The sequence below is a fragment of the Chrysemys picta genome, chromosome 2, assembly GCF_011386835.1.
Source record: "Chrysemys picta bellii isolate R12L10 chromosome 2, ASM1138683v2, whole genome shotgun sequence".
NCBI classification, from domain to species: domain Eukaryota; kingdom Metazoa; phylum Chordata; order Testudines; family Emydidae; genus Chrysemys; species Chrysemys picta.
The window spans coordinates 86,510,843-86,537,004 of NC_088792.1; the positions used below are offsets into that span (position 1 = coordinate 86,510,843).

Below are 26,162 nucleotides of genomic sequence, written 5' to 3' on the forward strand. Positions count from 1 at the left end.
CTCTGAAGATATATATGACAATATTCTTTTTCCCCCCCTAAACAGCAATTTAATTACTGATGCAAGTAAGGTCAACACCAGGGAATACTAAAAACAAAGAAATAGTTTTTCTCCTTTAATATTAAACAGTCAACTAAATAGTACTACAAGTAGACATTCTAATAAATTAAAATATACCATATATATTTAAACTAAACAACAATAACCTGGAATTTTAACGTAACTTATCTGGAAAGAACACATTTTGTAGAGAAAAGCAATGGAATGTAAATGAAATAGAAATCTCAATACAAACATACAACAAACTTCTAAAGTATGCACTTGATAGAATGTGAGGAAAGGGAAAAAAAAGTGTTTTCTTCAATTCTCCTGAGAACCTATACAGACACAGCTATAAACAAATTCCAGCAATATTAAAGTTCTATGATAAGATGGATCCTATACTACATAAAGTAGGGTTGCCAGGCATCCGGTTTTCAACTGGAATGCCTGTTAGAAGTCCGGTCGGCAGTGCAGCAGGGCTAAGGCAAGCTTTCTGCCTGCCGTGGCTCCAGGCGCCGCTTACCTCAGGTGGCTCTCGGAAGCAGCGGCATGTCCTCCCTCTGGCTCCTAGGCGGAGGTGCAACCAGGTGGCTCTGCACACTGCCCTGTCCACAAGGGTCAGACGTGCAGCTCCCATTGGCCAATCATTGAAAAGTTTATGATTCACCGAATATGATTAGCCTATTTGTATGCATGTATCATTTTGGTATCTGAAGTTAGGAATATTGTCTATGCATCTATTACAAATGTGTTTACACCTGGGGAACGCCCATTAGGCAGAATTCATCAAGTGATGGTCTGAGTTCGACACCCAGCTTGCAAACTGAAGTTATACAAAAGAAAGATGCAGCAAATCTAAAAGATAAGATAAAGAGTTTTCATCAATCTTGGCTACATAGCGAATTAGACAGAGCTTTTTTGCTTTTGAGGATTATTACGGTTGTTTATTAATAGTCTTTTGAATACAGAAAGTTGATATTCTTAGTTAAATAAATTTTTCTTATAATAGTGATATTGTGCAATATAGGGAAGGGGCGGGACTTGACCCGTTCAGAGCACCAAAAACATACAAATCTGCCACCCCTGGTCCCCTCTGGTGATGGCCAGGCCACAGAGGCCTGCTGCACCCTCAGGTAGGAGAAGTGAGTCTTTTACCTCAAGCTGTAGAGGCTCATGCATTAAGATCCAGAGATTCCAGGTTCAAGCCCTGCTGCCAACAGCCCAGCCAGGAGTGTGGTGTTACAGTTGGTTTATTTGAATATCTTTCAATTCTTTGCATTGCTCACAGCAGGGAAGTCAAGAACCAAAATGAGACAGGATGGGTGAGGACACCAGTCCACCAAGAAAATCACCCCCTTCCTGTCATTCAGCCCTTCCCCACAAAAGGGAAACAGTATGGCATGTATTTTTAACAGCTTGTAATTTGTGTCAGGCACAAAGTTCACTCCAGCTCTTTTCCAGAACAGGGCTCACAAGTGTGGGTGGGTCAGGGTGGCCATTGACAGTGCTCTTGTTGTCCTGTGGATCCAGAACTTCATTCTGTAGGGCTGCCAAGCTAACACTAACCTTATTTGAGAAAGAAACCAAAGAAAAATAATCTCAACAATCAGTCATATCTAAAGTATTTCTCTCACATTTACTCGCATGGAGCTACACGGTGATGTGCCCTTGCGCAGATATGCAGGAGCCAGGCAGGAAACCTCCACTCCTTGTGCTGTCTTGTACAAGGGCACAACAGCAGTCCCCATGACTAGAGAGACAGCACTGTTGTTGCTTCTTCTGAGGAGCAAATCACCCAGAAAGGGACAAGCAATGAGGCAGGACAATCGATCTGCCTCTCCCCTTTGCATCAGCTTACAGAGTCGGGGTGGGTCATTTGTGGGAGAGCATGGGAGCATCACCCTACTGAATGATGCACCACATCTAATGAGCAATCCCAGGAGATATTACGCTTTCTAAGACTCAGAGCGTGGCTACACTTAAAATGCTATAGTGGCACAGCTGTGCCGCTGTAGCACTTCAGTGTAGACACTACCTTTGCCAATGGGAGGGATTCTTCCATGGGTGTGGGTTCTCCACCTCCTTGAGAAGCAGTAGCTAGGTCAATGGAAGAATTCTTCTAACAACCTAGCACTGTCTACACGAGGACTTAGGTTCGCTTAACTACTCTGCTCAAGAGTGTGGATTTTTTTATGCCGACCTAATTTTCTACTGTAGACCAGGCCACAGCCTTTCCCAGTGCAGCTCCACATCACTCCTTAATTACACAACTGAGCCAATAAATTGGGTTACAAAATTATTAACAGCAATGATGTTAGTAATCTATTCACTGAAATATAATGCATGACAGGTTCCAGGTCACTGGCCTACAGCAAATATTTATAACTGAGTTACAAACCAGTGACCCTGGGGAGACTGTGACAAATGGGCTGATTTAACTACAGTGCCAAAAATTACAATTTTTATAAAGTAGTTATGAATTTTCCTTGTTAAATGAAACTCATCCAAGACTGTTTTCTTGCTGAGCCAATAAATAAATACTGCAGGTATTACTCAGCGGCATTCTCAACCTTGGCTGCCCATCCCCTGCCTGCAAGGGTGAAGGCAGGGGAAAAGGAGAAAAAAGTGCAATCTGAAATGCTCACGTGACTAAACTAAGAATTCGCATGAGCTCTCTAGCTCTTTTGTCAAAGAAAATACTATTGTCGCTCTTCTGAACTGTCTCTTCCCTAGGATGGGTGAAGAAGCTCTAAGGAAAAAGTGAGAGTGAGCAAACACCATGGTGAATGCATCCTTTTGCTGACTCAAAGCCTGGTGTATGGAAGTAATGCTAAGGCACAGCACTTGCAGCAGTTCACAACTCCAAGAGGAGGGTCTTTGGCAAAATGCTAGAATTCTTTTTCTTCTTCATTTTTATGAAGAGCCAGAGAAAGTTTGTGCGTAAAGGAAAACATGATCTGCCCGTCCTACTTGCTTCTCTGCGCTTTTGTTTTCAGAAGTTTAAATGTACGTAAGTGTTTTCCAGCAGCAGTTTCCCAGCAAACACTTCCTCCAATAAATGGAACGCCAGAACACACCTGGGTCACCCAGCAATGGAAGCGTGTAAGCTTCCAAATGAATTCTTACCACATGCATTGCCCACCACTGAAGACATTAACAATATTCATTTTGTTCTGTTATTATAGATGGAGCTAGTAGCTGCCAATAGCTAAGATTTCCCAACACTTACCATTTTAAAATCCTGTTCTCAGTTGCTTATTTATTGAAACATTGAAAAACTACCCACTTGCTGGGGTCCAGTGGACAAAAATGGCACGTGATCATAATGCATGCTCACAAGAGGGCTGAAATAAGGTTGCACAGAGAAACCTTATTTCTGCCATTTCCGAACGTTTACATGCTTAACATTTTCGGCCATAGTTCTTGGAGGTAATAACAGAAATGTAGGGCTGGAAGGACCTCGATAGGTCATCTAGGCCAGCCCCCCACACTGAGGCAGGAGTAAGTATACTTTTACTAATGATTTAATTATACAGTGGTCTGGAGTATTTTATTATTGTTCCATGCATTGGCCAGAGGGAAGGGTTGCGTTTCTAGAGCAATGGAGTACACGCCTTACCCCTGTACCTTTGGTTTGAAAGTATTTTCTCTTCAGCACTCTCCACACTTGATGGTCGGGGAGCAAGCACATGACCTGACACTTTTCTCACAACTAGATGACAAAGCCAACCCAACAGTCTCTCAAGGATTTGGTTTAAGACTGCTGTAAATTATATTTTCAAACTGCTTTCCTGAGTGTCTTGTTTTCATGCTTGATGCGGCACGTACTTTTTCCATGCAGGGTTATCAGCTATGATTAGAAAGCTCCAATTGCCAGAATCCCAAGCTGTTTTTGATCAAGCAGCAGTAAGAAGCATCACTGAGTTTAGAATCAAGATTTCAGATTTATTGTATAGTAAATTACATGGTAACTCTGATTAATCTTCAGTCTCACAGTCAAGGGAAAAAAAGGTGGCAGACACAAATTCTATTTTTAAATGAGCCTAGTGTCTTTCTGAAAAGTCCTTCTATAAAAGATGCTCAGATTTTCCTTATGTTCCTCTCCTCTCCAAGCCCTGCTGTACTGACTGAACAGCATCGTACAAAGGATGTGAACTGAGAGAACTCTGTCAAAATGAACCACATATCCTTTGCACCGTACTATGCTTCTGAAACGAAGTATTTAACCAGAGGATCATAGGTATTTGCTAACTCCTCATTCTGCATTGACAGTGAGCAGTTATAAGCAAATACACAGTTTTTAAAAAGGACATATTTAGTCATTCAATGGCCTGTGAGTTTGGTATGCGACATACATCTTTTTACCTCTAGGTTACCATAAACAGCTCAGTTTAGCAGTCCGAAAATCATTACTATCTTAAGGCTACTCAGTAGCCTATTGGAAACAAGTTTATGGTCTCAGACTAGATCAGGGGTGGGCAAACTACGGCCCATGGACCGGATCCAGCCCGTCAGGGCTTTGGATCCGGCCCGTCGGATTGCCACCCCCATGGCGCCGCGGGATCCCTTCTGCTCCTGGAAGCAACCGGCACCACGTCCCTGCGGCCCCTCAGGGAGGAGGGGGCAGGGGGCTCCACGCACTGCCCTTGCCTGCAGGGACTGCCCCCCGCAGCTCCCATTGGCTGGGAACGGGGAACCACGGCCAAGGGGAGCTTCGGAGGAGGTACCCGCAGGCGAGGGCAGTGTGCAGAGCCCTCTGCCTCCTCCTTCCTCAGGGGCTGCAGGGACGTGGTGCCAGCCACTTCCGGGAGCGGCGCGGGGCCAGGGCAGGCAGAGAGCCTGCCCTGGCCCCGGTGCATGCCGCTGCCACCACAGACCTGCTCCAGTTAAGCAGCGCCGGGCCGGAGCCCACATCCTTAGCCCCTCCTGCACCCCGCACCCCAACCCCCTGCCCTGAGCCCCCTGCCACACCCTGCACACCTCCTGCACCCCAACCACCAGCCCTGAGCCCCTTCCTGCATATCGCAGCCATTCCCACACCCCAACCCCCTGCCCCATCCCTACATTCATGGCCCTGAATGCAATTTCCTCACCCAGATGTGGCCCTCGGGCCAAAATGTTTGCCCACCCCTGGACTAGATCCTAGCAGAATGGTGTCCACTTCACAAAAACAACTGGCACCAACTGCACCTCCACTGGCAGCCTCAAGAGAGGAGCCAAGGGCTGAATGAGCATGGAAACTTCTCATCTCTAGAGATGTTACAGGGCAGAAGAGAGGTGCAATGGCAGGGCCAGTGGGCATCATTGCCTGTTCTCATGGTAGATTACTTCAATCTCCACTAATGTCAAACTGGCACCTTTCTTGAATAATGAAGTGATCTTCAAAAACTGAAAAACATGTATTCTTATGATTAAAAAAATCTTAAGGGAAAGTGGCTCATTCTGTTTTCCATGCTCACTGCTTCTCAAAATGTGTCAGTCGAGATTTCTACACACCTTGGGAAAAAACTCTAAAACGATCCTGTCTAATTTGGAGAAAACAATTTGTTATCCTTAACAGAGCCCCAATAAATCTATTAATTTATATGTCTCAAATATGTTTTCATAACATGTCAACAACAACAACAACATTAGAAATAATAATATCCCCTCCCCCGCTCAAAAATCCATGATACGTTAAAGGCTTAATTTTAGCAGAAACCAATCCCGCAACCCATATCCACACGAGTAGTCCTGTCAACTTCAGTGGTACTACTCTTGTGATTCAGGGAAGCCGGGCCTCCGTTTTATTCCTGGTACAACAAATAAATGAACCATACAATAAAATAATCAGCAGGTGTGCGTAATGAATCCCTTCAAATTACTGCAGAGCTTCAGAAGAACTAACAGATACTTCATTATACAGCTAGGCTGTGACTTGGATTAAAAACACTCACACAGGAATAAGGGGGAGTAAGAACTCCTTTCACATCCCTGCACAACAATGCAGACGCATAGAAGCAAGTATGGTTACTTGACTATTTTCTCCCTCCTCAAAACAGATTGGCAAGGTGGGGCGAAAAACAAGCATAGCCTTGACCAAAGTAGTTGAGCCAGTGAGAGCCAGTAATCTATTATTGTAGGCTGGCAGGAAATTACTGTCCCAGGAAGCAAAGAGGGAGTAGAGAAAGAACTGTGGCTCGGAGCTGCGTCTCTGATTCATAGTGCCGCCTGGTTTATTGCCATTTAGGCACCACCCCAACTGAGGGCTATGCCTGAAGTCACTATCCCAGAATTTTGAAGCATCTTGCATCAGCAAGGACTTTCATCCCCATTACCTTTAAAGGTAAAAAGTATAAAAGAGGCTGAAAGTGCAAAAAAGTCTCTTTCAATGATGACTGGATCTGTGCATAAAAGGGGAGGAGTCTACTGGCTATTTTATTGATCTTGCAACACCAGTGCTACCAACCTCAGAGCCAGCATCAGAGGATATTGAGATCCATGAGCTTGCTGCTGATGTTGGGGATTTCTGTCCCCTTGAGGCAGTAGATGAAAATATCAATTCTCAGTAAAAAAACAAACAAAGAAACAAAAACACTTCACAGAATGCTACTAATAAATGCTGTATTATAGGTATCTGGTCAGCAACATTTAATACATCTGTACCTATGTCTACATAAAACATCTCTATAGATCTATATTTTTATACATAGAGTTTTTAAAATTTTGCAGGATACTTTGAAATACAGAGCAGTATTTTCGGTGCCTTTTGCATCACTTTGCTGTATGCTTCATGCAATTTTTGTCAAAACCTTTCAGTTGATTGCTGTTTGCTATATATGGCTGTCAAGCTGAGTTTCACTTTGATTTTTGTTACACCTTTTTAGTAGTTTCAGTTAATATAATTTTATACCTATTGAGTTTAGAGTTTTCTATTTGTCTGAACCCATCTGGACAGCAGAAATGAGAACTTTGTTCTGGTCTATAATATATTGCCCATCGTTTTGTGAATTTTGGATGTTTCATCACTGAAGTTTCACAAAGTGAAAAAATGTGTCTAAGTGGATTCATGACATTACTTGATTTTGTCCACACTGAAAGTTGGGAATAGTGATATGACCAATAGATATGGAAGTATCAACACAAACCCCGACATTCCTATCCAAAACTGTCAAAAAATTGGTTTTAACACTCAACAAAAAGTCAAGGGAGCAAAGAACAGATTCTGATGAAACCTGTATAATTTAATTCCTTGGTACAAGTTCAAAATTAGACAGATTTCATAAGGTTTAAGCTTTTGAAACTAAACTTTAAAACACAGCAGCAGCATTCCATTCCCATTCTCTCTTGCTGAAATAACCCTTATCAAAAGGCAATTATTTTTCTATTTGCTAGTGTTTTATTGCATCTACTCCATAACTATCTACACTATCCACAAAATCCTCCTCTTTACCTAACATAGTTTGAGTACAAAGGGACAAAATACAGGTAGACAGACTGAAGAGAAGAGTTTTCCATTGTCAAAGTTATTCTATATTCTTGCTTTATATTAGATAACCAAATAGTCTGTCGAACTAGCCACACTGATTATCTTTTATTAGTTTCCTCTGTATATTTTTAACCTGCAGGAACATAGGCTTAAACCACAGTAGATGATCAAAACAAAAACAAACACCTTCTTCCAGGACTGATCACCAACATGGAGGGTGACGGGGGGAGGAAGGTAGGCTATCGCATTTGCTAGCTGTTAAAGAGATGACATGGCCACCAAGCAATATTATAAAAGATTTTATATTATGTGGAATACAATGCGCCTGATTTGATCTCACTTACCCTAGTGCAACCCCACTGAACTCACCGGAATTACTCCTGATCTACACTGTTGTAAATAAGTTCAGAATCAAGCCCAATGGGGTTGCTTTGATATAAATGCGGACTTCAGTGTGTGTGTGTGGGGGGGGGGCTGCTGCTTCCTCTTCTCCCTATGCCCCTGCTGCTCCCCTTCTTTGTGCTGTAGAGAGGCAGGGAAAGGTATTTCATGCTGCATCGGGGCACCAGAGCCTAACCTAGCAACCAGGCAAAGGGTGAAGCTGACAGCCGTGGTTCATGGGATGCCATTAATATCTAAGTCTTTCAGTGGGCTAAAGGAGAGCTCCTGATAAGAAACAGCAGTACTACCTCTTAGACAGGAGTGAATTGGAGCCTGGAAAAGGGATCAGGGTGGTCTCCTTTCCCCGCCAGGAGAGAGGAGGACTGAGATTACGTGGCCACCCTGGGCCAAGTTTGTTTTAGTTAAACTACCATAATTGAAACAGAGCCATGCAAGACCAAATGTCTCCCAGGAAGATTGGCCCTGAAGAGCTATTTTATGTGGGCTGGCTCTTTTTACTGGTTTGGGGTTTTTTTTCATGCTGGTTTAAAAGGGTTGGTTATCTCAGGCCCAAGGGGTGGGGAAGCAATTCTATCCAAGGTTCCATTAGGCAGCATTTTTTGAACTAGTCCCAGTTGTGAAAATTATGGTATTGTTTGGAATGTATTTTTGAAGCATTTAGTGTTCTGTGGAAAGTCTGTCATTTAGAAAAGCATTCCAGACAAATTCACTGCAAGATAATCTACTGTGAGAGACCCTTCTTCACCCTCCCGGTCTTATTTTCAAGTGATTGCTGCAAAATGGCTGGCCACCTTTTAACCATCTGTGCTTATATGTTAGTAACCTAGATATTTAAGGATCACACCCTTCATGCAGACTAAATCCAATTAGTACTTGTTGGTTTATCAATCCAGCAAAGCAGATTTAGAATAAAACATTCCTGGCCCAAAGCAATCCTTAATATCAACTTCTAGACACTCTAGAGTATTCTGTATCTTATGTCTTTCACCTCATCACTGTTAACAGCTGACAAAGAGAGGGAATTGGAGGAAAAGTCAAGTCAAGATTTCAGTCCAGCTGTTCTATACCTGGTAGTGGTACAATAATCACCTACCTAGCTTGCTGGCAGACATTGCAAAGCCATGTCTTGTCCTTCTTCTGATAGGAGCTGCAGTTCTTGCAGATGTTGTATTTGCAGTCTTGGCACTGCCGCTTACTATTGATGAGAAACGTAAAAGGAGAGCAACAGCGAATGCAACAGTGCTCATTAAACTTCTGCTGCTTAGAAAGGATACTGCACTTGTTACCCTCTTCATCGAGTTTCTGCTTCATTTCACTGGAACCAAAAAGAAGAAACAAAAAGACAAATCAAAATAATCCTCATTTTGGAGTTCTCTCTGTACGTCATTTAGCCCCCTTCTTACAGCCGCATCAGGCCCCCAAAACAACCTTCTTTGGGAAAAATGCATGATAGAAATGCATAGTATGGCCACAGAACAGCGAATCAGGAGCTTCCGCATTCTAATCATGCCTCTGACTGTGCACTTGGGCAAGTCACCAACTCTCTAGACCATGTTCTGGAGCAAACCATACGACTTCACATATGTGGCTCTCTTCTTCGTTAATAATTAGTAGCGTTTTTTTAACGATTCATTGCTGTTTTTAGAATGCTTTGAAGATGAAAACCACTGTACAAAAGTGAAAGAGCTGGTTGGACAGTATTTTAAAAAAGTGATCTGATTCATGAGGTTATATTATTCATAAGGGCCTCAATTGCAGGCTTAACTTCAATGAGATTTTAAAATGTTGCTGAATAAGGGCAAATATTGGACCAACTGCTGGTTATTAGTTAAAATGTTTCCAAACCCTGAAAGTTCCATAAGCTTTAGCACAAGTGTTTACTCATCCAAAAATTCATACCAGAGGTTTGATATTCATTATTTGCTTTTCTACTATTTAAAATGTATCAGCCATCCAATCAAAGAGTGGAAACAATACCATGTGACTTAAGCAACTGACCACAAAATACAAACAACAAAGAGCATATAGTTAACGTGAGCAGCTTGTAAACACTGTATAGGCTGCAAAGTAGTCATTGAAATTATTCAGCATATACTTAAGATCAATGCATACACTAGAAGAAAATCAGGATTGTTTCGTGACCAATTTCCTAAATAAAAATGGCCTACATTTATATAGAATAGTACTATAATGAATAGTTTGGCCACTTCTAATGACTGATCATTATTATTTAGTATGACCAGGATAACATAGGATAATGTCAAAAACTCATATACAGCAGGACATGTTGATTAACATACAGGAAAACAATCATGATTCATTGACTTTAATTTAAATTTACACTTTTTTATTACACTGTTGCTAAAAGAACAGATAAAAATATGTATTTATTAGCACGTATGTATTCAGAAATTGGTTTAAGATTCAGTATATAAATCATTGTAAACAAAGCTTGGTATGTTTCTAAAAAGCCCACAGTACTGGGCTATTCATCTTCCTATCTGCCATTTCCACCTCTCAAATTCATAACTCAAAGTGAAAACAGTCCATTTTGTGAAAACCGTACAAACCAATTCTAAAGTTAAAATCTAAAAGGAATGCAATTACATCAGTGATATAAAAGGTATATTTTCCAAACCTACACAGACCTTGGTATTAAATTGAGTTCTGCATGCATGAGATGTTTTGAATATTTAACACCACGGACCTACTTAGCCACTGGTGGTATTGATCTATCTCGGAGCAGCTGAAAAATACAGTATTGCTTAGTTACGCCAGATAGGCAGATCAAACATAAGAAGAATGTCTATGCAGTTCCAAAGGAAAGGCTTATTTTATTTAAGAGATTTGTTTTCCAGGAGGAATTATTTATTTCTGTGAATGTCCAGGAGAAATATCACACTTCAAACAGACATGAGACCATCACTTACAGGGACAAGTTAAGGGAATACAGTTTGTTTAGCCTGAATAAATTGGACCAAATTAATTCCTGGGGTAACTCCACAAACTCAGTAATTATGCTAGGGATGAATTTGGCTCATTATGTTTAAAGCGTGAGCAGACTGTATTTAAAAAGGGGGAAATATAAAGGGAGGAAAACCATTTGTAGTAGTAAAGAGGTAAATTGTGGTTAGTCATTACACTGCCACACAAAGGGAAGGGAGAAAGGAAGCCTCCCACCAAATTGTCTTTTCCAATTTGTGATTCATTTGTAAGAATCTTTAATGTAAAGGAGGCAAAGGTATCCAAAATGTCTACCATCAAATCTAACTCTGCCACAGAAATTTGTTTTAGAAGTGTGTATTTTAGGAAATAGAAATGTACATTTACATTGTCAAACTATAATTAATTCATTCATTCTTCTGATTGAACCAAAAGGCCTTGTTGTGACAGTTTATGTAAAAAAAACTAAGTATTTAACTTCAGTCACTGCTTTGGGTAGTGGATGTTTTCTGGCATGTCATCCTACACAAAAGCCAGTTTAGGAACATTATTTAGCATAATGCTTTTGGTCTAATTCTCTCGATTAAATTTTGATTGACGGTCCCCTTCCTCTTTTCTTTTTTTATACTGTGTCAAAAACATTAATTGTCGCTGCCATGCTTCAATTTGTTTTTAATGTCCTAAAGGAGTTTAGCCAGCTTTATAAAAAGAGAGGCCAGATTTGCAGCTTGACTATTTAATACTAAGATTTACGATCTGTTACAGTAGGTATCTTGGTGCTCTGAAGATATGTACTGCAAATCAGATTATACAAATTATAGATACCTGTAATTTGGAAATCGATCAAATACAGTCATAACAACATACTTGTGATGAAAGAGCTAGCGCTAGAGCAGTGGTTCCCAAACTTAAACAACCTGTGAACCCTTCTCACTAAAATGTCAAGTCTCACGAACCCCCTCCTAAAAATGAATATTTCCAGGGATTTTCTCCTTTACCAGAGTATAAATTATAAAAGCAGTGATCTTGGAAATATAAAATTTGTTTTTATGACATGCTTATTACACACTATTATTAATTATTATTTATCATTATGGTATTTTTATTACATTATGAAAACGGCAACACTCTTCCAAGATCTCACTCTTGTAGTTTGTATCACTCTGAATAAGCCTGTTATAAGACAAAGCTCCTATGTTTCATCAAAGAGTATCAGATGTGAAACAGCATGACGGTATTCAAGAAGCCAACTCAAAGAGTTCCTCCTACACAAGCATTCAGGCCTTGAGCAGTCCAGGCAAACAACGCACGTTCCAACAAAGCCTAAACTTGTTCTTCATAATAATTTTAAAAACAATACTAGCTACCTATTTAATTTTAAAAACAGCAAAAAATATCCACCTCCCTTCCCATTTCTTATAAGGAGTCTTGAAATTTAAATCTCCTCAGTGTGATAGATATACGTGCTTTGATCTGCTTAGCTCTTGGAAGTCCAGGGGCTCCGTGCTGCTGGCCCCGTGCTGCCTGGGGTCCCTCGGGACAGCTCTGTCCACCATTAGGGAAATTTTTCCCCAAGAACCCCCTGTAACATTTTGTGAACCTCAGTTTGGGAACCACTGCACTAGAGGTAAGAATGAGACTGGGAGTCAGCACTCCTGGATTTTCTTCCCAATTCTGCCATTTATTTGCTGAGTGACTTTGGACATATCACTAAATTCTCTATGCTTCACTTTACCCATCTGTAAAATAGATAAAATAATACAGATCTAAACCCCACAGGTGCTAGGAAGACTAATTGTATGCAAAATTGGGATCCTTATATGAAAGATACTAGTTCAAAATATGTTGCTTCATTTCACACTAGTTGCCATAAAAGCTATTTGCTTTATAGGATCCCCCTCCCATGATGATAGCATCTGAGCAACTGATCCAAATATTAATCTGTTCCATCACCAATACAGTTTGCAGGCAATTAAGTTATCATTACTAAGTAAAATGTTCTGTGTGTGCAGTACTATAATCCTTACTGTTAGGGGTCACCAGCCCGAAAAGGCTGAGAAACACTGCTCTAGCTCAGAGGTTCTCAAGCTATTTACCATTGTGGGCCGCACATCTGGGCTGCATCCAATTCTACCCTGTATGGGCCTGAGGATGTCACATGGGCCACAGCTCTGTGCTGATTGGGCCGCAGGTTGCTCTAGCTCAATCAGAAGTTCTGAGCTTGATGCAGGAATCACTTGGCCTGGGTTAAACAGATGATCAGACTAGATGATCCCTCCTGACCTTAAAATCTATGAATCGCTGTAAATGTTGAAATCTAGACTGGACAAAGCAATCACGAAGGGAACAATCCTCCAAAGCAATCGTGTAGAGGAATAGACCAAAGTGACCTACTCTTTATTTTGCTTCTCTAATCTCTAGAAGGGTGTGATAAGTATGGACTATGCATCAGTCTATATGGCTTCTGCTCTAAACAAATGATTAATAGTGTACACAGCTGAACACATTCACATGTAGTGAAAATAGTGCAAGAACCTGTTACATACTGGGGGCAGCCAGCCCCTACTGCTTGTGTTGCCACGGCTACACTACTTCAGTGCACTAGCTCAATCAGAACTAGCGTGGCTATGTCTCCTCGAGCTTGGAATTACTTCACCAGCTCAAAGAGTAGACACTCCCTAAGTTAAAGGGGAGCAAAGGCTTACAGAAGATGTGTATATGGGGATAGAAAGGAAATGGCGGAGGAGTCAAGAGTCTTTAGAACTTTGTAGGAAACTCTGGGTCTGCCCTATCTTGTTGCTTTGCCTAGACTTTGCTCCCTATGCTATCCTAGCTAGCCAGACAACAGCTCCTGCTACTGAAAACATGAAGCAAAGGAACCCTACAGGCTCAGAAACCAGAAAGCAAATAAAAAGCGCTCACTATTTATTTATTTTTTCAACTTTATGATTTTTCAGGGCTGACTCATGGTGTTCGAATGCTTGGGCTTGGCAATACTGCTGGTATCTTCCCCTTCATTGTTGAGGTGCTACTCTCACTAAATCACCGTCAAGCTCCAATGCAGCCAAGAGGTTGCATTGTCCAGAATATAGAAACTGTTCAGCTATTAAAAGTTTATTGAAAATACTTGGGGGGGGGGGGGGGGGAGAAAGAAGGTGCAGAGGGACGCAAAGGAGCCTATTAGAGAATGAGGAATCACCAACACCATTTCAGGAATGGAATTACACTGGAGGGCCTGATGACCAGTACTTTGAATTAGCCCATTTCCACTGCTCCGTCATGAAGTAAATAGGACAACAAGGTAGAGAATAAAAGGCAAGCCTGGCACTCTCTCTCACAGCTAACAGGCAAGCTCCAGCAGGGAGAGGCAAACTGGTTCTGAAGATCCAATAACTTTGATGAGTGTTAAAAGGTTTTGAGTCTTATCCAAACCTTACTATACATCACATTATATACCATAGCCTAGTAAGGAGAGTATGTAACCCACTATAAATTATTACTGTAGTACAAAACTGGGCAGCAGATCCAAACTTTTTCTAGGTCTTTTATTCCAGTTGTTTTTATTGCTAGAAAAGAACATTGTACAGAAATTTTTTGAAAAGGGAAAAGCCAATATTTTATCTCAGGGGCTTAGATGGCCCCTGTCTTAATTTGGCCCCTGCCTCATGTAACCTTCAGGAGACCACATCTGTACGCAGTATTTGAGATGTGGGCGTACCATTGATTTATATACGGGCAATAATATATTCTCAGTCTTATTCTCTATCCCCTTTTTAATGATTCCTAACATCCTGTTTGCTTTTTTGACTGCCTCTGAACACTGCATGGACATCTTCAGAGAACTATCCATGATGACTCCAAGATCTTTTTCCTGACTCGTTGTAGCTAAATTAACCCCGATCATATTGTATGTATACTTGGGGTTATTTTTTCCAATGTGCATTACTTTACATCCTCTAGGAAATCGTCCTGTTCCCTGCGGCTCTTGGTGCAGCTCTGCAAATACCAAAGAATCATGCATTCTGTGCTTGCAACTCTCATGACAAACATGCAGAGCTGTGCAAGCTCCATGCTTCTGTCAGAGATGGTGGACAGTAACAAATCCTGTGCGGGTTATTGGGATTTTAAAAATAAGCATGAAAAGTATGGGATAGGCATGGCATTATAGGACAGAGAAAGTTGCATGATGGGAACTTGACCCTGCAGAGCAATCTCCCCTGTGTGGCTCATTTCTGCCCTACTCTGAGTTGCCAAAACTTCCAAAAAGACAATGGCGAGTTACACCCATGGTGCACCTAACTGTGCATTGACACAAGAACTCCTGTTGAGTACGCGCAGCACCGACGCAAGGAGCCAAGTACACACACGCACAAACAATAGACTAACTGCAGTGGCTTTATGCCCAAGTAACTTGTGTCATCAGAAGTTTGTAGTATAGACATGCCCTTAGAAAGGTTTTCCTAATATCTAACCTAAATCTCCCTTGCTGCAAAGCAATGGGCTTAATCTGCAGCAAGACTGAGATTTAAGTTAGAAAGTTTTTCCTAATATCTAACTGTAAGAGTAGTTAAGCTGTGGAATAGGCTTCCAAGGGAAGTTGTGGAATCCCCGTCATTGGAGGTTTTTAAGAGCAGGTTGGACAAACTGCTGACAAGGATGGTCTAAGTCAGAGGTTTTCAAACTGTGGTCCACGGACGACCAGCGGTCCGCAAGCTCCATTTAAGTGGTCCGCGGATAGTTCCCTCTAAGGTGCGTGCCTGGGCACCCCTGGAGAAGATGCACATGTAAGGTGATGTGGTGGCCTTGGGGGGAATAAGGGGTAGGTGGGAGGGGGCAGTGGGGTGAGTAGAGGGGGTGGGGAGAATTTGGGACATGCAGGGCTGCGGTGGCCAGAGAAAAAGGTGACTTTCCCCAGCTCCAGGGCTGCAGCTGCCAGAGAGAGAGTCCCTCTTTCCCAGGCTCAGCTCTGTGGCGGGGAAGAGAGGGAGAGACCCCCTTCCTTCCCAGCCCCAGTTTGGGGGCTTCTGTGGTGGGAGAGAGAGGACACATCCATCGCATTAGAAAGGTAAGACTACTGACATTAAAATATGAGTCGTGTGCTTTTATTTGTAGAACAAAAAACATTAATTATTATTACAGTTTTTTTTATATAACATTTTTATCCAAAGAGATTTACAATAGTTAGCTAATGGTACAAACAACATTTGGAAAGATCATTAAGTGGTCTGCCGAGACCCTCAGCAATTTTCAAGTTGTCCGCGAAAAAAAAAGTTTGAGAACCACTGATCTAGGTTTAATTGGTCCTGCCTCAGCACAGCAAGTTGAACTTGATGACTTCTTGAGCACTAATGTACGATTCTAGGAAAATGCAGGACCAAATTCAGCCCTAATGTACTGGAATAAGTGGGGCTGCATGAGGTGCAAATCAGGGCCAAATATGGCTCACAGGGAGCAAGTTACTAATTCCTTGCACATCATCAGTTCTAACTATTTCCCTATGCAGCTTTCTGAATTAATTGGAAGAGTCCATATGCACTTACCTTCTCTGTACTGAATGATAACAATAGATATGAGCACTACAGTAACTATGCACGCAAACACACACGCAAGCTGGGGGGCACAGAATGTATTCTGGGGAGGTGTGAGAAGACAGAGTGGAGAGTGCTGGCCGCTGGCCACGTGCCCAACTCTGAAGGCAGTGCTGCTGCCAGCAGCAGCGCAAAAGTAAGGGTGGCATAGAATGGTATTGTTACCCTTCTGCACTGCTGCTGGTGGCGATGCTGTCTTCAGAGCTGGCCAGCCGGAGAGCGGGGGATTTTGGAGCCTGTAAATAATGAGTATTTGCCTTTTCTAAGATTAACAGAAGAACAAATATAAATGCCTGGTTCAAGAATATAAAACAAACGTTTACTATGACATTTTGGGGATTGGAAGTACGCTCTATACTACCTTTCCAAAAAGGGCACATAGAAATCACACCCAGGGCTGAGTAAATTCAGATTATGAGACTAAGTACTGTACATTTAACAACAGAAATTATTATGCTAAAACCTTACTGAGATACTGATTTTTTTAAAGCATTATCTGCATACAAATGTACCATGGATTCAGGATACAATCTCTCTTTTTTTTTTAAATCCAACCCAGTGGAAACATTGGATTTTGTTCATTCACACATGCTCCTGATAATGGGAAGTGTAGGTACACCAAAGGCCTTTGTATCTTTTATTAAACATCATAAAATAAATGTAATGAAGGACAAGTTGTGGAAACCCACTGCTAATCATTGCTGAACCAATTACACCGCTGATGGCCCTGTGAATGTCAGCATGCCTAACACGTGCCATCTTCTTAAAAATGCACAACAGGCAATGCAATTGCTAAGGGAGAGAATAGATTCAGCCAGTACCAAGATCAGAAGTGAGCACACATGCCCAACATCAATCCCACGCTAATTGCGCTAGTCTCTAACCTAATCTCATAACAATTTCATGGCCAGGGGAAGCAGTTTCACCAAATGAATGATTCATGCTTTTTCACTTTATAGACACTGTACCAGTTGGGTTGTTTTCCAGCTGGTACAGCCATCAGATTAGTGTTTATAATCAACTGGAAATGAGTGACATGTCAGACTGTAATTAGATGATAATGAATAATATATTGATATTATTTTAAATTCCTTCTTCCTATGTAAACTTGTAAATTGTTAAGGTTGTAAGAGACATATTTAGCCCCATTTTTGTTGTCCTGTTGTATTAGAACAGGGGTTCTCAAACTTCGTTGTGTCTGTAGTAGTTTATGCATCCCCTCCTGCCATACAAGTACATTTACTGATTTTTAAAAAAAAATCAACATGCAATTCTCACTAAATATTAAAAACAGTAAAGCATTAATTCAAACAGAGCCATTTAAGTATATAGTACATAGCTCTCCGGCTGGCCAGCTCTGAAGACAGCATCGCCACCAGCAGCAGCGCAGAAGTAAGGGTAACAATACCATACCATGCCACCCTTACTTTTACGCTGCTGCTGGCAGCAGTGCTGCCTTCAGAGTTGGGCACGTGGCCAGCGGCCAGCACTCTCCACTCTGTCGTCTCACACCTCCCCAAAATACATTCTGTGCCCCCCAGTTTGCATGAGCAGCACATTTGACTAATAGGTTTTGAATACGTGTAAGTTGATACACATAGAAGAAACAGGAAGTAAATTATAAAGCTATTCTTTGGGGGTTCTCATGAGATCAGAGCAAAGCTTGAGTAGTTAACGTAATCACTAGGATTTGAAGCAGAAATCATTGTCCTGTCATTCAAATTTTGCCAGATTATTTTGTATATGTAAAAGATGTTCTGTTTTCAGAGTAGCAGCCGTGTTAGTCTGTATCCGCAAAAAGAACAGGAGTACTTGTGGCACCTTAGAGACTAACAAATTTATTAGAGCATAAGCTTTCGTGGGCTACTGCCCACTTCTTCGGATGCATATGCAGTAGCCCACGAAAGCTTATGCTCTAATAAATTTGTTAGTCTCTAAGGTGCCACAAGTACTCCTGTTCTTTTAACATGTTCTGTGTTTTTCAAGTATATATTTTATGTATCCCCTTCTACTCCCTTCTTGAAAATCCTATCATGTATAAAGTTGTATACAAGCGAGTCCCATCTTATGCTGGGGTTACATTCCGCTGTCAGCACGTAAAGCGAAAATTGCGTATAGTCAAAATTACATTGAGTGTAATGGCAGGCGGAATCGCTCTCACTACAGGTACAATATTTAAATTGTTATTTTTCTCTTTTTTTGTTTTTTGTTTTTGTTTTGCCGACAGCGCAAAGCTGAATTCGCGCATGTTAAACGTGCGTAAGATGAGACTCGCCTGTACTCTAATTTTTGATGAATGATATATTATTCGTTAGCTTCCCTGACTTAAAGCAAAAAGAAAAAAAGGTATAGCGGCTTTATTTTTAATATTATAAAATTACTCTAGTAATCTAGCAATAGATTATTCTGAAAATTATGGAACAACATGTGAAAGTTTAAAGTCTCCAAGCAACATAGTCTTTTCAGATTTAGAGACTTAAAGAGACTCATGGCAAAATTTTCAAAAAATGGACTGTTTCATTTCCCTTAAGTAAATGAGTTTCTCGTTTTAAAAAACAAAAACATTCCCCAAAAAATTCAGCTGTACCTTAACGGTAAGGCCCCAATTCTACAAAGATTTACACACATGCTTAACGTCACATGCTGAGTAATCCCATTTAAGTCAAAGACTTTGCACAATTGAGACCCAAGTAATTAAATGTTGTGAACCTAGTTTAAGATGTTCATGTTTATACAGCTAGGACACAGCCTTAATATGGAGTCACTATTAGCATCTCCATAATTAAAACACCATGGGATTGTCTTTTTTTTTTTAATGTACTAATGTATTTTCATTCAGATGCTATATCATTTAAAATGTTTCCCTTTTTAAAAAGTAGCAATTCCTGACATTGAAATCCCTATAAATTGTAAGTTTTTATTTATAAAATACTTATTTTATCCATATTACATTTCCACCCCATACAACAGATATATACATTGTACAATATACTCTCCCATTAAAAATTCAAAAGACCTAGCAGCATCGCACCATTGCACTTTTAATACCCTAATTAAATCCCTCTCTAGGATTTCTTTTCCTTTTTACTTTTTATATTACTTGTCGCTATCTCTCTATCTGTAATGTAACCCATCCATTTTTCAACCTGAAATATGTTCTTCACTTCCCACTTTTTTTGCCTTCATAGTATCCTTCTATAACTTGCATGTTATCTTTTCCTCCGCATTATTCTATTACATCCTATTAGCATTCCACTTTTCTTTGACTGACCCTTGGATATCTAACTATTTCCAGCAGATTTGCTTGATTTTCTGCCTCTCTACAACCTAAGCCATAAAGGGTTAAATTCTCTGCTAAGCAAGTACAACTCCAGTGAAATCAATTGCAGTTGCGCCTGTTTACACCTGCAGTTTATTTGACCCCAGTTACCAGTCTGTGTAGCTCAGAATCTCAGCATACATTTTCCCATCCTTATGCTATTATTCTTTATAGCAACATCCAAAGCATAGTTCTAAAGAAGTTGCTCAGAACTATTATTTCTATATAGTTGCTTCTATATATTACTGCTCCTGTGCTCACTAGGTTTTCTCATATTTTTAATACTGGGGGGGTGGGGGGAGGGAGGTTTCTATGTTGGGTTCAGCTAGATTTGCAGACTGACAACTGCTTTTTCTCCTTCACAAATTAATTAATTGTGTTTACAATCAGTACCAGAACTTCATTTTAAAAGTCTCTCTCTATATGTTGTCAATGCCCCAGGGCTACCCGTAGCTCTGTTGTCCCCTTTCTGGTCTCTCTGAGTGCACTCTCTCAGGTGTCAAACCTCATTCCTTTAGCTCTCCTGGATTAGAGTTCAGCAATTCTCCCACTCTTACTACCCAATGTGTCAACTGTGCTTCCCCTGCGGGTCCAACTGGGTTTGGTACCTGCAGTTCTTCAGGAATCTGTGACCACTGGTGAATATGACTCAGCAGCCTCCTTAAAAACCACATGATTGTTTATTTTAACAGTGGGAACAAAGCATTTAGTGAAAAGCGATTTTAAAACCAACCCTTGCTGATAGCCGAGGCAGGCCTAACTTCCTCAGACACTCCAGTGGATACTTGTCTCTGTTGGAACAGCTCCCCAACAACTGTCACTTCTCTGGACAGAGTCTTTTTAATTGCTATAATCCTTCTGCTTCCCAGCATTGGCCCAGCATGGCAAAATACGTTTTGTAACTTGGCTGGAGCCAGGAAGTAGAACTGTCACACCTAATAGCTTGGGTATGGTTTCTTGATGCCCCCTTATCTGGAGCCACTGTTTCCCCTTCTGCTTGCTTTCCCAACAGTTCTGTTGATTTAACCCAATATAGTCACACAGTAAACATCCCAAAAACCACGTCAATATACAGTATTCATAAATTATTACCGAGCAGCTCCAAATTCACCGCATGTGTGTAAAAATGACAAGTGTATTGCTGCCATACAGACTCTTTTCGTTAGGATTTTCTCACACTTTTCAATCTCTTTCATCTTATACTGCGTCAGAACATTGTATCATTTATGTCTCAAAAAACATCTGACCACTACTTTAAATAAAGTATCTGTAATACTGATGTGCGTAAATACCCGCAGCCCAGAATAATGTGATGCAACCCACCATAAAATAATTACTTTACTGTCTTTCAGAAATAAGACAGATGCTGTTATGCACCAGCACACCAAGAGCAATGCCAAAAAGTAAGTTAGAAAAAAATTACACAGATCTGCATAATCTAGGTGCTATATGGCCCTCCTCTCTGCAGGAATTCACGCCAGAACATAGCCTGAGAATCTGCAGAGGGGTCTGTGGTTAAGCCAGAGGAGAAGCTGCACACCTAACAACCATCAGCTCAAAATTTGAAACCAGATTTTGAATATCCCTGCTTGGATGAGGAATTTTGGTTCAGCTGATTAAAATCTGAATACACTAAAATTGTTGGGGTGTTTGGTATTGATTCAGACCCATCTCTAATGCCTAGATTAATGTTTTTATTTAAACATGGAATAAAAGTTATACCAGCAGATATGAGAGGCATGGCAGATAAAGATTTTGAGATATATGAGAGAGAGAGAGAATGCATGCACACACATAGTTAGGGAAGAAAAAATGTGTTTAGAATCCCCCCGCCAGTGCAGATTTGTGTTATTATCCATTTCATTATCAATAAACAGTTGTTACTTTCCTCATGTTGGCATGTGGAAGTCCAGCATATCCCCCTTGACCCATCACCCAGACCGTGCAGTTAGGTAAGCAGTACAACTTGCTGAGGAAGCAGCTTTTACGGCATCAGAAGCAGGCAGCATCAGAGGACTGCACTGAGGCAGGTCAGCACTGCAGTATGCACTGACAAAAGCAGTTTTATTATTGTTTGTGACAAACAAGGAGTAACATTGTCGTATGGCAGCCTCGCCTGGAGCGCCCCCTTTCAACAGGCTGCAGTGCGACAATTGTGCCTACCCTCCATTTCCCTCCTTTTGAGTCCCCACAAATAATCCACAGTGTATTACTAAGAATAAATAAATATAGCCCTTGTGGGAAGATACAAATACAGTCTTTCTGTGATCCATTTATTAAAAAAAAATCTTGTTCACACAAATCATAACAGAAGTCTTTCTATCATCGTCCAGAATTCCCCCAGCATAGTCCAAACAGTACATGCAACATATAGCCCCGGAGTCCCTCACCATACCCTGGCACCCTTCACCACATCCCGGCTCTCCAGTGTAATCCTCTCCTGTCCTTGTACCAGGAAAACCACACTAGCCATTCCAGCTGGAGTGCAACTCCACTCTTCCCAGCAAAAACCCCCGCAGCTGCTCTCCTGGGAGCCTCCTTGCAAGGGGAGCACCCCTAACTCCCCCGGACTCCCTCAAGGTTCCTCTGGGTCCAGCTCTCTGGCCCTGAAATTGTCAGCGGTTAAGCTCCTCTGCTGCTCCCCTGCCTTCAATCCTTGGCTCCGGCTTAGAACCAGCAGGCAACTCCCCCAGTGGCTGCTTCTCCTGCCTTCAGCCCTCTCCTGCCCTCTGGCACGATGAAGTCAGCCAAAAAAACCCTCTTGCTGCTCTCCTTTCCTTCAGTCTTTCCCCAGGAAACACCTTCTGCTTCCTTCTGGGACTTTCCACAGACTCCTGGTCCCTGCCAGCTCTCAGTGAGCAGGTGAGATTCCCCCACTCACTCACTGGGTGTCTCTGCTCTCTAGGATCCAGGGGATAGCCCTCAGGTGATATCCTGACCACTCAACTGGCCAAATGGGAGCACCTGCTCTGGCAAGGGGAGCTGGACCTACTTCATTTACTGGGGCCAGACACCATGTGACAAATATATATAAAGAATGAAGCTTCCTCCAAATCATTTTGTAATTCTGTGCTCAAATGTAGAGCCGGCCACATTCCCTACCAGTGCTAGCACACTCTTGTGCAGCTGAGGAACCTAATGAGAAGAGTAGGTTTGGAATTTTTCAATGAAAGTTGTTTTTTTTCCTCCCTGAAAATGATGATTTGTCAAAATTGAAACTTTTCATGAGAATGCATCTGGCTTGACAAAAAACTTTTGCTGGGAAAGGTTTCTCAGGTCCAGCATGGAATGGCGGGTCAAAACCAGAGAGAGACCATCAATGTCCTGGTGGGTAGGTCACACTCTTGTGTGGTGGGAGACCTGGGTTCAAGTCCCTGCTCCAAATCAGGCAGTGAGAGAGAATGCCTATGGTCCAGGGGTTACTCACCTGTGATGTAGCCTAGTCTGGTATAAGCCCCTGCACCAACGAATAGTTAATTACTTATACAAAGTTGAATAGCTCCAACAGGTGAGATTGAGAGAGCCCACCACCGCCCCAGAACAGCTAACATGGTAGTCAGGGCACTCTTCTGGAATGGGGGAGAACTGGTTTCAAATACGTGCTTCAAATCAGGCAGAGCAGAAAACTTGAACCCGTCTCCTATATCCTCGGCCAGTGCATTAATCAGCAGGCTGTTGGCTACTCTAGGGTCTCTCTCTCTTTTCTTCAAAAACTTTGAAAGTTCTCGGTTTTATCCTGATGTGGAACAGGAAAAAAAAGTTCGGACATCTCAAAAATATTTGTGAGACATGAACAACATTTTTTGCCCAGCTCTAACAATAAGGTCACTCAGTGTCAGGGAATGCAGTGAACTGCATTCCATCCTGCATTCTGAATTTCCATTCTATCAAAGCAATAACTTGGTTTGGCCCTCCAAACTTTCCCATCCTCTTGAGATTACATCCACATCCTTGCAACACATTCCTGGTTCCCTACAAATAACCACAGAGTGACCCAAAGTTTCCAACAGCTTAGCGAGTTCCATGCTGCCCAAAATGCTTCTGCAGAATAATAATAATGCTTGTATAATTACAATGGCCAACATTAAAACTTCCACATTTGTCAAGAGATACCACACACTTTCCACAGTACTTTCATTTAAAAGTATAGGGGAAAAGGTGTCAGCTGCCTTTTTTTAACGGCAACAATTGGACTTGCTTAACTTGCCTTTGAATTTGCTGTAAAACACTATACATATGAAATGCAAACAATTTTATAACAAAACCCAAAGAAAATACATAACGTTACCATACTGTAGAAATCTACTTACGACTAAGGAAGATTCAATTTCCAGGCTTCTGCATCACTGCACAGACTTTTGTAGCATGTTTACCAGTTATATTAAATATATTTTAGTAGCACTCATAAAAACTCTGGTATTCCAACAATAAATCTGTGTACAGTTCAAAAAACGATTTCTACATGTTTTCTACATGAAGTGGGCTGTAGTCCACGAAAGCTTATGCTCTAATAAATTTGTTAGTCTCTAAGGTGCCACAAGTACTCCTGTTCTTCTTTTTACATGTTTAATGCCACCCCTTACTTTCCCTTGCCACTTGGATTATTTCACACAGAAAGGATAATTTGTTTCTTATTTTTGAATGTTCAGTTTTGGCTTGTAACATTTATACCTTTTGCTCTGCTGAATGAGCAGCCTAAAATAAGAAAATATGTATATTAAGTGTTCAACCAAATACAGAAGAAGAAGGTTTTAAGTCCTCAATTTAAAGCAAGAGGTTTATTTCCTAGATTCATGTTTTTTCATGGGTAGTAGGTCTTTGAGCATCTGTTAAATGGCTCCCATGGGGCGATCTCCACTGGGGTTGGGAAAAGAAAGAGAAAGAAAGGAAAGGGAAGACCAGAAATGGAGTTGTTTTCTTTCCTAAATTAGATTTCACTACTTTTCAAGGGTTGTGGAAATGTTATGGCTTTGCCTTTACCTTTACAAAATTCCTAAAAATCACTATTACACAACCAGAATTATTGCCAATACGAACATTCTGGTTATTAATTACAAGATTTTCTTTACCTTACATAAAGCTAGAAATAAAATCGAGCCTAAAACCTTACTGTTAAGATTACACATTTCTGGCAGAACTCTAAAAATTGTAATACAAGGTAGTTAGCATCAAACACCAAAAAATCTGCAAATAAAAATAACTGTATTATCAGATTAGCCTGGGCTTTAACATCACATTGATAAAAACTGACCATATTTGGTGATTTTTCAGACTATAATTACAGAACTTCTGGTGCCAGGTTCTCTATTCTGTTTACACTGATTTTGCATCAACGTACCTACCATAACTACACTGAACTCTCATTGAAGTTATATCAGTTTAAAATGGTACAGAAAAACAGGTCAGTAGTGTCCAAAGATATCTAATAATAAACTCATGCAAATTAGGATCCATTCATGGCGTTACACCACATTACATTTAACTAAATTCATCCAGAATGTGTTTTCAAATGAGATGGGTGTTCAGTACATTAAACTTCAGATATCGTTAAGAGGCAAATTTTCAAAGCCATGCACATGTTTTATGCATGCACCTCCCGGTGATTTTGAAGGAAGGCTGGAACTCCTAATCTGAACCTACATTTCTGTGTGCCTGAAAAAAAGGAAGTATATGCATCAGGATGGTGCATCTCCATTATTGTTGGCAGGATATATGTAGAAATATACAAGATTCTGCTTGTAATGAATCCATGGCTGCATATACGGAATAGTTAACCTAGCCACAGATGCTTTGACCTACTGCTCCAAACACACCTGTCTTCAATCACTTTTGCTAAAGGAGAAATTCCACTAGCAATAGTAACAGGGCTTATCGCCTTTTTGTAAATGAGCCACTTTATAGCGAGATTTATCATGAGCACTTAGTTTCTATATTATTTGTGCATTTCAGCTGTAGCAGCACCATAATCTGTACAGAAAGGGAATATACATAATATTAGCACTAACTGGGACTGATTGTTCCCTCAGATCCACACAAGAAAAATCCTCTGCATGCACCATCCCTTCCCTACTGGAGAAGAAAGTCAGGGGGTCTCAACTACCTACATGGGAGTATCTGTCCTCCCCTTGGCATTGTACGGACTCCACAGAGGCTCTTTTGAGTCCAGGAATACACAAATAGGAAGAGGCAAGTGGTAGGTGGCCTGCAGCGAGCATGCCCAGTTGTGCATTATTCTTCTCTGAACCCAGCTGAATTTTCAATAAAAAAATTGCTATACCCCTTTCTGTGATGGAGATCCCTTTTGGGGATAGTTGTTGTACTTAAAGTACTGCACAGGATCTTTTCAGTGGGAATAAGACAAAACGCCACATTTATTAGTAATACATGTATTCATTAACAC

At 41.1% G+C, this 26,162-nt stretch overlaps 1 protein-coding gene across 11 annotated transcripts in view; it reads right to left on the minus strand.

The window, feature by feature from the left end:
- MYRIP (myosin VIIA and Rab interacting protein) overlaps positions 1-26,162 on the minus strand; it is a 373,571-nt gene that overhangs the window by 177,775 nt on the left and 169,634 nt on the right. For 10 of the 11 annotated variants that reach the window (XM_065587122.1, XM_065587126.1, XM_065587123.1 and 7 more), the window contains one exon: positions 9,006-9,227. The exons of the other annotated variant lie outside the window; for it this stretch is intronic. In XM_065587122.1, the coding sequence (XP_065443194.1) occupies positions 9,006-9,227 (222 nt within the window). The remainder of the gene's footprint in view (positions 1-9,005; positions 9,228-26,162) is intronic. 11 annotated transcript variants of the gene reach the window in all.